Below are 12,209 nucleotides of genomic sequence, written 5' to 3' on the forward strand. Positions count from 1 at the left end.
CAAAAATAAGTATAATCGATAAATGAGTCCGTAGACTCGTTTCAGAGATTAAACTGAAAAGAACAGATACTACACTTGATCTAAGCCAAAAGGCACTGTCATCTCGTTAGCAAATGCATTTTTTCTCTGGTGAGGGAGTACTTGCAAGAGAGCTGAAAAAAAGAAAGAGGGAGGAGGACGGGAGGCCGACGAGCTTTTAACCTCGTGTGCGCGCTAGTGCCACGGTTGCGAGCCAATTGTGACGTCAAGTTGAAATTGCAAGAGCAAACGGAGGGAATCTTGATGCGAGTTTCACGAGCTTCGACCTTGGGTACATTGCTTGGCAGGTACCTCAACTTCACCGGTGATGCAGATTTGAAGATTCCCCTTCGACTTAGGATGGTAAAGGTCATGTTCAGTTGACAAGAGCTTCGGAGATAGTCAGATAGTCCGGACTGTCTGTGTCTACAATTCAACCTCGAAGCCAATATACCACGCGAGCACAGTATCAAACCTCCACGGGCTCCCAACCATGAGCTCGACCGCAACAGTCACGAAGCCGCTTACGGCTCAGACTGCGCCCTCACCTGTCGAGTTACTGAACACAGAATCCGCAAGATGGTGTACACGCCTGCATCCCGGCCTCGTGCTCGCAGTATACGCGATCCAGTTCAAAGCGATTGTAGCAGATCCGGTATCTGCGCTTCTTCGAGGGCTTCTGCCGCTGTGCATCGTCCAAACCGCATACGTCGCTATATGCCTGCCACCAACAGGCGCAAACTCTACGCCAGCGCCTAAACCAGGCTCGCGCCGCAACAAGCAGCCTCCCAATGCTTTGAGCCGAACTCTCAGTCTCGTGGGCGGTGTTGCGAACAGGACTGTTGTAGTATGGCCCCTCTACCTTGGATATACAACTGCTCATGCTGACAGTGACTCTAGCCGGCCTTTCTTTCCCTCGTCCTTGCCGTCATCGCTGGAACTCCCCTGCTCTTTACCACGCTGGTACTTTTCGGGGCTCCCTTCAGTACACACCTTCCGCATACCGCGCTTTGCGCCTTACACGCGTCGCTTCTTGCTATGCTTCCCCTGGTCTATGTGCATGGGGTCGACAGCGGGAGATGGAGGGAGATTGTGAGCCTTATGCATCCTATGGACGAGGTGTATGGGGCTACATTGGGAACTCTGCTTGGAGCTTGGGTGGGCGCAATACCGATACCTCTTGACTGGTGAGTGTATTTTTATCCATAGTTGATACTCTAGCTGAAAATTTTAGGGACCGGGAATGGCAAAAGTGGCCGGTCACCATCGTCACCGGCGCTTATATCGGCTTTGCTATCGGGAAGCTGGCTGGCGGTATGCTATTTAGAGGAAAAATTGTCAAGTTTGATCAGAAGCTAGAATAGATATTTGTTGTTAAGTACACTGCTAAACCAGCATCATCGATCGCCTTTCCTGATTTTACTAGGTCAGTCTGTTCGGGTTAGTGAAGCGATGTGTGCGTCCTGTGTCACAAGGGTTCACGTTCATTGAAGGCTCTCAAGCGACAACATTCGGTGTATGAAGTGAAGCCGATCAGGTGACACCGCGCTCATGATTTCAAGCCTTCACTCCACGTGGCCCAGACGCTGTTCCTCCTTTGACGCCTGCCACTCCTCACCATCAATCTACCGCTCTGTATCTTCGGCCGCATCCTTCTCGATCTTCGTCCATCAACACACCGAATCATGCCACCACAAAGGCTCCTGCAGGTGGCGGTCCAAGAGCAGCCATGTCATTTTCTTAGGATTCCAGCAGAGCTCAGACTCAAAATCTATCGGTTCCTATCCAAATTCGAATACGGGGTCTATCTGAACAGCTCATATTCCAGGTTGAATCTGGATCCTTTACGAACATGCCGTCTGATCTACCGAGAGGCCTTAGACGTGTTCTACCGGGAGAACACTTTTACGGTCGAATGTCATAACTTCGATGACCATGATTATCTTGACAGTCTCAATGTGGTTACGAGCCGATCGATCTACCGCCTGCACTTGGTCGTATTTCTTGACGAGGCAGACTACGACGCTCGTTATATCAGGGACATTGTCCGCTCTCTCCAAAGCGGCCACTGTCTCAAGGATTTAACGATAACCTATGACGACTCGCACTGCACAGCTACGGAAGTGGACGAGCGCATGTCATTGTTCAAGGACGTTAAGGTTCGCGGCAAGGTCACCATAAAACCTTACGGAGCGGCACCGCATGCAGAAACGAGCGAGACGGCAATGGGCAGGCTGATCCAGTCTATGCGACGTAAGCGCAACACTACATCCCAACGGTACCCACAGTCCACTGACTTTCAGCATCTAGTGCCTGAGCAGCCATGTTCTTTCCTTCGGATTCCTCCCGAACTTCGACTCAGGATATATCGTCTTCTCTTGAAGTCCGAGCGTCAGTGCATCCGTTTGACCAATGAATATAACCGCGGATTCAGTACCGGTGTGAGCATACTCCGGGCATCCCGTCTCATCTACCAAGAGGCTTCAGATGTGCTCTATGGGGAGAACACGTTTCACGTGTCGTGCTTGATGTTGATCTCGATAAGCTACCCGACCACTCTCAAATTCCTTGCCAACCAACAGATACGCCACTTGAAACTTGTTGTGAGTTTCGCCTATTCAACAGAATTCTCTCTACGCCGGATAAAAGATATCGTCAGCATCCTCAGCACCGTCCACAGCCTCAAGGATCTGACGATCTACTACCAAGTCTTCTACTCCCGTACTAATTTCCACTACACACCTGCGGAACTGGAACAGCGTCTGATGCCGTTCAAGCATCTCAAGACTCAGGGCAAGGTTACGATAGAGTGTGATCCAGACTTGGATCCGGGATTGCGCATGGAGATAAGTGAGACGTTCAAGGCCAGGCTGATCGAGTCTATGCAGCGTAAGAGCAAATCCTCTCCACAGATGCACGGTTTATTAATTCGCTTCCAGTGCCTGGACAGGATGATCGTTCATCGTTGATCCGCAACACCGAGGAGTCGGCACCGCTACGCTAGCCAACACGCTCGCCGATTGGCCGCTGCACTTACCACGAGTCTGAGCACGATGCTGTTGGTGGTGACTGCTAAATCTTCTGGTTCTGTGGATGAGCACCGTGGCTCAAAGTGGTTCTAAAGACCCTACAATTGGAGGGCAAATTCAAGGTCGTCATGTGGCATTGTGAATCCGACATCAGTGCAGCGAGGGGAACGAGGGACGTTGCAGCGGGTGAATTCGAGCTAAAGGTGCCTTTCAAACAGTTCTTGAACCAGAAAACGGTGCATCAGAAATCAATCTATCTGTTTGAAGGATTGGAATCGAGGTTGAATTTCTTACTGGCACAGCCCGGGCAATCCGTATCACGTGATGCCCGGTTTGAATTTAGTACAATGTTTGACCTTACCTCCATCAATACTCTCAGGGCCAACAGGCAGGGCGCGCCCGTGATGCTATCTGCTAAACTTCAAAAGAATCATTGACAACTAAAAATCCTTTGCCGGCTGTTCTGCTGATCCGCCTCACCCGGGATAGGCTGCTTTTCAGGCCCCTCTACTCGTGAACGAACTCCTACACATTGATCTGGCCTCGTTACGGTCCGCAATATACAAAACTCGCCGTGCTTTTCTAGGGTCCCCCACGTGCATCGAATGTCTTCATCACCAAGGTACCCAGGATCACAATTTCCACAGTACCACCGTACCGGTTCACCGAACCAAGGATCGAGTTTCAATTAAAATTCACAGCCTATTATCTCACGTTTCTTCTCTCAGCCTTTGGACCGCCTTCCTTCTCAAATTTTCGAGGTACAGCAGCTTGCACCGGAAGTGACAACGGGCGCGCTTGCTTCAATCGTGATCAACGTCGTAATCACAATCCGAAGGTTCCTTCTCCAAAGAGCTATGGAGACATCTGCGAGTACCGACAAGGCCTCAGACCCCGACGCACAACCCCAAGAACCAGCCTCGCACTTCCTCCGCCTAGCACCAGAACTCCGCATCCTCATCTACCGGCACCTCCTCGTCACGCCCATACCCATCTGGATCGGTTCGCAGCGCCTCGAAAAATCCCCCGTCCCGCCCCTCAACATCCTGCTGGTCAACAAGCTCATCTCCTCCGAAGCCGCCGAGGTGTTGTACACCGAAAACACCTTCGCGACCTCACTCACAACCTGGACGATCCCCGGCTTCGCCCCCGTCAGACATACCGCCTACCACCGCCTCCGCCGCCTTGAGCTCACCGTCGCGCTCTCCAAGGCCCGGCCGAGCTACTACGACAAGACGATCGCGACGTGTGTCAAGAAGCTGAACGCCGGCGACCGCCTCAGGAGCGTCAAGTTTGTGATCCGGAATTGGGACCTCTGCGCCTGTGATGTCGAGCGCGTGATGCTGCTGTTCAAGGACTTGAAAGTCAGGGGCGAGGTCATCGTTGAGCAGCGCCCGGTGCATACGTCTAATCTGCCGTTTGCGGCGTTTAATTTGAGGAGCAGCGGGGGGATTGGGCATGCGAGCTATGGGCTTATGAGTGAGAAGGCGAGGGAGGAGCTGGTGAGGGCTATGGAGTTTAAGTGAGCGGGTGGGTGGACCTTTTTGGGGGTAATTTGTCACGTGGGTTACTTTTGGAGGCGCTGTTCTGTATGAACATTCTGTATTGTATCTTCGGATTGGAGCTGGGGATGTACATGGGACTAGTCACGAAGGCTTCGGACGTGTATTCCTCCATTGGGCGTTAAAAGAGGGTATCGAAGACTATCTCCGTCTACATTGTCACGAAAAGTTCAGAAGACACCGCCTCCGTTAAAATGCAATTCGATTCTGCGTACGCAGATATCCGTTAACCGTCTACACCTTCTCTGCAGCCCTAAAGAAATGAGCCCAACCCAGGTCTAGAAAGAGATGTTCTTCTCCTGACGATGTGTACGTACCGGAACCGAGCGAGAGCAGGCGTATTCGGGTCGCTGCACCACATGGCTATATGATACGAATGGTTCTAAAGCGGCATAAGCGGAAAGAGAAAGATAGGACGCGAGGAGATCAGTGTACACTGAAGAGACATTTGCCCATAGAATAGGAACGAAGGGAATTTCTGACAGGCAGACATAGAGTATACCCTGTTGATACTCACTGCATGCAGCGAACGGCTGTACTGAAGTTGAACGAATGAGGTAGGACCGGCGTTTGCGCCCCTCGTTTCATACTGAATATGTGGCGACGCGTGTACCGCGCGGCTGCCTGAAGTGAAATGTGTTCTCTTCTCACTCGAGTCGCGTAATTCAGGATCCGACGTGTTCTCGAGGCACAAATCCCGTGCATCCAAGAGGTTCGGTGGGTTTCCGTGTGGTGGTGAAGGCAAGCTAGTCTCGCTTAGTCACGTCACGACCGTGAATACGCTAAATCGAATTCACTGGTAGCTTCAAAGCTTCTAGATTACATACGTCGCTGGTTACTTTTAAGCTATCGCCTCCGACACCGAAACCAACTCTCAACATCCATCTCTCTCGCACACACAACCCATCTCTCTCGCCCGGCGAAGGCTAGAAATCTCGCAGCATCACAAACACTCCTTCCACATCAACTCAACACTCCGTCAACATGTCGGCTGACCCAGATCACTCTCAGACCAAGCACAAGGTCAACCTCTCTCAGTAAGTAGCTGTTCGGTACACTCGCCGCGGATGAATGGTGGCTAACAGCTCACAGCGATCCTTCCGGTGCTGAGAAGCGAGACGTACGGATATCTCCACAAGCTCAACATGAGGCAAACATGCTCACAGACCCACAGAACGATGAGACCGCAACCGCTATTCTCAGGAGGAAGAAGAAGCCCAACTCTCTCATGTGAGTTTTTACCTCCATAGCTGGCCGACGCAACTTTCACTGATGCAAAGCGAACAGTGTCACCGACGCCACCAACGATGACAACTCGGTGATCGCCCTTTCAAACAACACGATGGAGACGCTCCAGCTTTTCCGTGGCGACACAGTCTTGGTGAAGGGCAAGAAGCGGAAGGACACTGTTCTCATCGTTCTAGCGGACGATGACCTTGATGATGGCAGTGCGCGGATCAACCGGGTCGTCCGCCACAATCTCCGAGTCAAGCACGGCGACATCATCACAGTTCACCCTTGCCCAGACATCAAGTACGCCAAGCGGATCGCAGTCCTTCCTATTGCCGACACCGTCGAAGGCCTTACTGGCTCCCTCTTCGATGTTTTCCTCGCGCCCTACTTCCGCGAGGCGTACCGACCAGTCCGACAAGGCGATCTCTTCACAGCTCGTGGCGGCATGCGGCAGGTGGAGTTCAAGGTCGTCGAGGTAGACCCGCCAGAGTTCGGTATCGTGGCACAGGATACAGTCATTCACTGCGAAGGCGAGCCAATACAACGGGAAGACGAAGAGGGCAATCTCAACGAGGTTGGATACGACGACATCGGCGGTTGCCGGAAGCAGATGGCTCAGATTCGGGAGCTAGTCGAGCTGCCCCTCAGGCACCCCCAGCTCTTCAAGTCCATTGGTATCAAGCCGCCGCGAGGTATCCTCATGTACGGCCCTCCGGGTACCGGCAAGACTCTTATGGCGCGCGCGGTCGCCAACGAAACCGGTGCGTTCTTCTTCCTGATCAACGGTCCGGAAATCATGTCCAAGATGGCTGGCGAGTCGGAATCGAATCTGCGAAAAGCCTTCGAAGAGGCAGAGAAAAACTCACCGGCGATTATCTTCATCGACGAAATCGACTCCATCGCACCCAAGCGTGAAAAGACGAACGGTGAGGTTGAACGTCGCGTGGTCTCTCAGCTTCTTACTCTCATGGACGGCATGAAGGCTCGGTCCAATGTCGTTGTCATGGCTGCTACGAATCGCCCAAATTCCATCGACCCTGCTCTTCGTCGCTTCGGCCGTTTCGATCGCGAGGTTGACATCAGTATCCCGGATCCTACTGGACGCCTGGAGATCCTCCAAATCCATACTAAGAACATGAAGCTGGGTGACGATGTAGACCTTCCGACCATCGCTGCGGAGACTCACGGCTACGTCGGTTCTGATCTGGCCTCCCTCTGCTCCGAAGCCGCTATGCAGCAGATTCGTGAGAAGATGGACCTGATTGATCTGGACGAAGACACCATTGACGCTGAGGTCCTTGACTCTCTTGGTGTCACCATGGAAAACTTCCGCTTTGCTCTTGGCGTCTCCAACCCGTCTGCTCTGCGCGAGGTCGCCGTTGTCGAGGTTCCCAACGTTCGCTGGGAAGACATTGGTGGTCTCGAGGACGTCAAGCGCGAGCTTATCGAGAGCGTTCAGTACCCCGTCGACCACCCCGAGAAGTTCCTCAAGTTCGGCCTCTCGCCGTCTCGTGGTGTACTTTTCTATGGGCCCCCTGGTACTGGTAAGACATTGCTGGCCAAAGCCGTCGCCAACGAGTGTGCGGCCAATTTCATCTCCATCAAGGGTCCGGAGCTGCTTTCCATGTGGTTTGGTGAATCTGAGAGCAACATTCGTGATATTTTCGACAAGGCCCGTGCAGCAGCACCTTGCGTTGTCTTCCTGGATGAGTTGGACTCCATCGCCAAGTCACGTGGTGGCTCTGTTGGAGATGCTGGTGGTGCCTCCGATCGTGTTGTCAACCAGCTCCTGACGGGTGAGTAATTCTCAACTACCTACTCTATATGACTCCGCTAACATCTCACAGAAATGGATGGCATGACCTCCAAGAAGAACGTCTTCGTCATCGGCGCGACCAACCGACCGGAACAGCTCGACAACGCGCTCTGCCGTCCCGGCCGTCTCGACACCCTCGTCTACGTTCCACTTCCCGACAAGGAATCTCGTATCTCGATCCTCAAGGCGCAGCTCCGCAAGACGCCCGTCGCCCCCGATGTCGACATTGAGTACATCGCCGCCAACACTCACGGCTTTTCCGGTGCCGATCTTGGCTTCATCACCCAGCGTGCCGTCAAGCTGGCTATCAAGCAGTCCATCTCTCTAGACATCGAGCGCACCAAGGCGCGTGAGGCTGCCGGCGAGGACGTCATGGACGAGGACAATGAGGGCGAGGACCCTGTGCCCGAGCTCACCAAGGCTCACTTCGAGGAGGCCATGCGCTCTGCCCGTCGTTCCGTCACGGATGTCGAGATTCGCCGGTATGAGGCGTTTGCGCAGAGCATGAAGAACTCGGGCGGGAGCAGCTTCTTCCGCTTCCCCGAGGAGGGCGGCGCGACCAACGGCAACAACTTTGGCAACGCGGGCGATGATGAGGATCTTTACGAATGAGCGGTCGTCTGTTCACAAGCTGGGGATTCTTGGGGCGTGTCAGGATGCAGGGCGGATTTTCCCTTCTCTAATGGGCTCGGGGTATAGCTGGCCATAGACTGTTCTTTCTTTGCGCTTGAATAGCATCGGTGCGCTTGTGGCGGCCGGTTAGGCGTGCTTCGGCGCCGGCTGGACAGGGGCTGCAAGCGTGGGGTTTAGGTAGGTAGTTAAGGAATTGAAGCATGCATGAATGATTAATCCACAACTCTCTCTGCAGGCGAAGCCATGGCTTGTCTCTAGAAGCGAGGTTTCGCCTCTTTGATTTCGCCAGGCATTGATGATTGAAAATTAGTCGCGGTGGTTGATTAGGTGTAAACTGCTAAGAAGATAAAGGATAGGCTACGGTACTTTCATAACATGAGTTCGAATCGCTGGGACCCTGTGATAAAGCTGTTTCCCTCTACTCCTACTAGCACTCCCGATGTAAATTCGGCTTCAAAAAATCCACTTTGCGCCGGAACGGCGGTCGGGTGACTCCCGTGATTGCGCATTGGGGGTTTCTCACGAATGAGTTTTTGCCACTTTGACTGCAATGAAGCTCAAATAGTAGAGCTCCGCATGCAAAATAGATTTTCCATGTCGTTCGGTGATGCTGAGATGTGAGGTCTACGAATATTGTCTCGGTCCTCTTCAATATGCTGATACTAGAGCTAGTTTAATCTGGCATCCGTCACAACCTTACTGTGCCATTCTCTGCTTCCCCTGCATGACCTTTCTCCGCTGAGCCATCATGTGCGTATACAAGATGTACGAGCCTATCCGCCCACCAACGAGTCAGCCAACCTGCGGGATGATCACACTCCCTCGAGCCCGTTCCCCACCTCGGAAATAAAAGGGGATGACCGAGCATTAGCAAAAGGGCGGGGACTCACCAGGAACATAAACCGCCAGCACGAGCCTCAAAAAATAGGCCCACGCAAGATTAACCCTTCCCGCCGGCTCAACCGCCTTCCACACCACAGCCACCTCGCTGCTGATGCCGAGTGGATAAAGCACGAAGAAGGTATTGTAGCGGAGCCAGGAGAGCCAGGCGGGTACGGCGCTGCTTTTGTCACCGCCTTCTCCTCTTGCTTCGCTACCTACTTCACTGCGGGGCTTGGAGGCGCCCCATAGCACGCACACGAAGTACGCATACCGTATCACCTCCGTGACGCTCCAGGCGAGCAGCATGGTGGTATAGAAAGGAGTCGAGGAGGCGGTGCGCGGGAAGAGGCGTGCCAGGCCTACAAGGAGGAGGCGCGAGGCGACTTGCATCGCCGTCGTGAGGAGTGGGGCGCGGACGAGTCCTGTCAGGGTATCACTGTTAGCTGAGCTCCTGTCTTCGTTCTCATCCGAACCGTTTCTGACCCCTCCCGTCCCCTCCGCACGGCATCCCCAGCCAAACCCCACCGCTTCCCATATGCAAAGCACATTAGGCACACCAGCCAGGGTTGTCCACCACCACCTCCACCTCCACCACTCCCCTCCCCAAAGACACTCTAAGCCACCCACCTAACGCAGCATGCCCCACCTCCGCCACAGCCCCCAACTGCGTCCAAAACGCAAAATCCCCCGTCGACCGATACACGCTTCCCCAGCCCGCGAACAGCACCGTCAGCACGACTCTGCCCAGCACAGCCGCCCAAAGGATCGTCGAGACGAAGTTGTAGGTCAAGAGATATGTCCGCTTTGCGCCGCCGGAGCGCGCGGCGCGAGGCGAGGGTTCGGCGCTGGGAGGAACTGAAGATGTCATTGTGGATGCAGGAATTGAGGGGGCTATTCCTCAAGTGTTGGTGTTGAAGGTTGAGGGGACTTTTTTGGCAGGGGTGCGGCTTGGCAGGGGACATGTGCCGATGATGCAGCTGCACGAGGAGAGAGAGGGAGCACTTGAGGACATGGGAGCAAGTAGGTAATCTGGGCAGCAGGCAAGGACCCTAGTTGGATCAATCCTGCCATATTAACTCTGTTCGATCCACCTATTTAATCGCTTCATAGAACTCATCAACGGATCTAAATGCAACAGATGCAACAAACATTGCCAACGCCGTGCGCTATGCAAGCTCGCCCGTCCTGGGGTATTCCGCGCACCGCACAACAAACTCCACCGTAGGACGCTGGAAAGCGAAATCCTCGGGCCGGATTCAAGACGAACAGAAGAAAACAAGCCGAGAGCTAGGGCTTCGAATTACAAGAACAGCTGCAGCATGCTGGTCTTCGATGAGCATTTCTTGCCGCAGCCCTCTACCACGCATATCTTAAACGGCATGGGCATGCTCTTTGCCGGCTCCTTGCCTTTCCGCCGTGACTTGGACCGGGCTGCTGTGCACTCGCCGCAGTAGACCTGACAAAGCATTAGCACACAACTAATAGGCAAGGCACAAAGCAAGGAAAACCTACATGGCCACATGCCCTAACGATCCACGCCTGCCTCTTGATCGCCTCTCTCCCCACCGCCAGCTCATCCCCACAATTCGGACACACCAGCACATCTCCCTCGACCGGACTCCTCGTGAAGCCCTCCGGCGGCGGCGGCGGCGTCACTATAACCGCCGGACTCGCGCTCCTCTCCCTCTCAAGTCCCATGTCGAACCCCACGTTCATAAAATCCAGCTGCGGCGCCACAAAAGCCGCCCCGCCAAACTGCCTCTCCCGGTTGTTCACCTCCTCGATCGCCCATCTGAGCCGCGCTTCCGCCCCTCGCAGCTGCACGTGCAAGGCCTGCGTCCGCTGCGCCAGTTCGCGCCGGTATGCCGCCACGCCGCCGAGGCCGGCTACGCGAAGCGGGAAGCCGCCGTCGGCGGGAGCCGGGCCGTTCACGCCGTTGCCAGGCGTGGCGGGCCGCTCGCTGATGATCTCGAAGTCGTTGTCGATGAGGTCGAGATCTATGGGTCTTTGTGGGTCGTCGGGTCGGCGTGGGGGCGCTGGTAGGCGGCGCGCAGAGACGAATTCGATTTCGGGACTGAGGGGTTCGGGTGGTAGTGGCGGTGCGACTTGTTGAGGGGGCGGTGATGGTGGGTCGGAGGATAGGTCTATGATGTTCCTGCCGAAGCGGGGCGCTCGTGATGCGGGACGCATTTGCTGTAGCGGGGGAGATGTTCGCTCTGAGACGTCGTCGGGGGGCTCTGGGCTGTTGTCGTCTTCGGATGTGAGATCGATGACCTGGGGTTCGCTTTGGGCTGAGGTTGTGGACATCGGCCGCCTGAAATCTAATCCGTCGCCTGCGTATCGTAGTGACGGAAGCCGTAGCTGTGCTGTTGTACTGTGTGCTTGTGTCGGGTGCCGTGTCGAGTAGGAGGGCCCCGCCGAGTCGTCTCGTACTGTGATTGAGGGTGTGGATCGCCGGCTGCTGTGTATGCTCGAACTTCGGTCTATTTGGTCGTGAGTCCGCTAGACAAAGAGGCGAAGTTAGCTGGAAATGTCCTTCGTCCGAAGATAGCCACTTCTTGCAAAGTTGTAGGGTGTGCTTTCGCACGGGTCATACGAACCTTCCGATTCTGAAGCTGGTAGCCGAAGATAGAGTCACCGTCCATTTTGAGAGCCACGGTGGTTAAGTCGCTAGAGAAGGAAAAGGACGGCGGACGGGTGAGGAGGGCGGAACCCGACCTAGGTTCTGGCGGTGGTGTTGGCGGAGTGAGGTGTTGTCCTGGAGTGGCGCTTCGAGCTGTGGGTGGCCAATGGGTGCACAAGTCTCGCTTCCTCGAAGAACAAAAAAGACGATTATGAAGCGAGGGAGGCCCGGTGACGTGCGTCGTGATCAATTCACCGACGAGGGCTCTTACGATTGTTGGGTAGTCAGCGATGCATCGAATGTCGCAGAAGGAGGAACTCACTGAGCTTGTGGGGCTGCCGTTGCAAACTGATCTTCTCGTTCAATGTCACCTGTGGGCCACAAACTTCACAAAGCTGTAGACAATGAAGAGT

The 12,209-nt window shown here is 54.5% G+C and overlaps 5 protein-coding genes across 5 annotated transcripts; 3 read left to right on the plus strand and 2 right to left on the minus strand.

Annotated features, from left to right (window-relative positions):
• Positions 1 to 511: 511 nt before the first annotated feature.
• W97_08967 (uncharacterized protein) lies at positions 512 to 3,022 on the plus strand (the record flags this gene model as incomplete). The annotated part of the gene is made up of 6 exons (XM_007786834.1): positions 512 to 865; positions 919 to 1,205; positions 1,253 to 1,332; positions 1,900 to 2,271; positions 2,329 to 2,907; positions 2,958 to 3,022. 6 exons carry the CDS (start codon positions 512 to 514, stop codon positions 3,020 to 3,022), a joined length of 1,737 nt encoding a protein of 578 aa, XP_007785024.1.
• An 882-nt stretch (positions 3,023 to 3,904) lies between these two features.
• W97_08968 (uncharacterized protein) lies at positions 3,905 to 4,573 on the plus strand (the record flags this gene model as incomplete). The annotated part of the gene is made up of 1 exon (XM_007786835.1): positions 3,905 to 4,573. One exon carries the CDS (start codon positions 3,905 to 3,907, stop codon positions 4,571 to 4,573), a length of 669 nt encoding a protein of 222 aa, XP_007785025.1.
• A 1,020-nt stretch (positions 4,574 to 5,593) lies between these two features.
• Positions 5,594 to 8,270, plus strand: W97_08969 (cell division control protein 48; the record flags this gene model as incomplete). Its single annotated transcript, XM_007786836.1, has 5 exons — positions 5,594 to 5,646; positions 5,702 to 5,729; positions 5,784 to 5,839; positions 5,897 to 7,638; positions 7,690 to 8,270. The coding sequence occupies 5 exons, from the start codon at positions 5,594 to 5,596 to the stop codon at positions 8,268 to 8,270; spliced, it is 2,460 nt and encodes an 819-aa protein (XP_007785026.1).
• A 717-nt stretch (positions 8,271 to 8,987) lies between these two features.
• Positions 8,988 to 10,041, minus strand: W97_08970 (uncharacterized protein; the record flags this gene model as incomplete). Its single annotated transcript, XM_007786837.1, has 3 exons — positions 8,988 to 9,064; positions 9,182 to 9,595; positions 9,801 to 10,041. 3 exons carry the CDS (start codon positions 10,039 to 10,041, stop codon positions 8,988 to 8,990), a joined length of 732 nt encoding a protein of 243 aa, XP_007785027.1.
• Positions 10,042 to 10,473: 432 nt separating this feature from the next.
• W97_08971 (uncharacterized protein) lies at positions 10,474 to 11,818 on the minus strand (the record flags this gene model as incomplete). The annotated part of the gene is made up of 3 exons (XM_007786838.1): positions 10,474 to 10,629; positions 10,686 to 11,675; positions 11,774 to 11,818. 3 exons carry the CDS (start codon positions 11,816 to 11,818, stop codon positions 10,474 to 10,476), a joined length of 1,191 nt encoding a protein of 396 aa, XP_007785028.1.
• Between the last annotated feature and the right edge of the window lie 391 nt (positions 11,819 to 12,209).

This window comes from Coniosporium apollinis (genome assembly GCF_000281105.1).
Source record: "Coniosporium apollinis CBS 100218 chromosome Unknown supercont1.72, whole genome shotgun sequence".
NCBI lineage: Eukaryota > Fungi > Ascomycota > Dothideomycetes > Coniosporium > Coniosporium apollinis.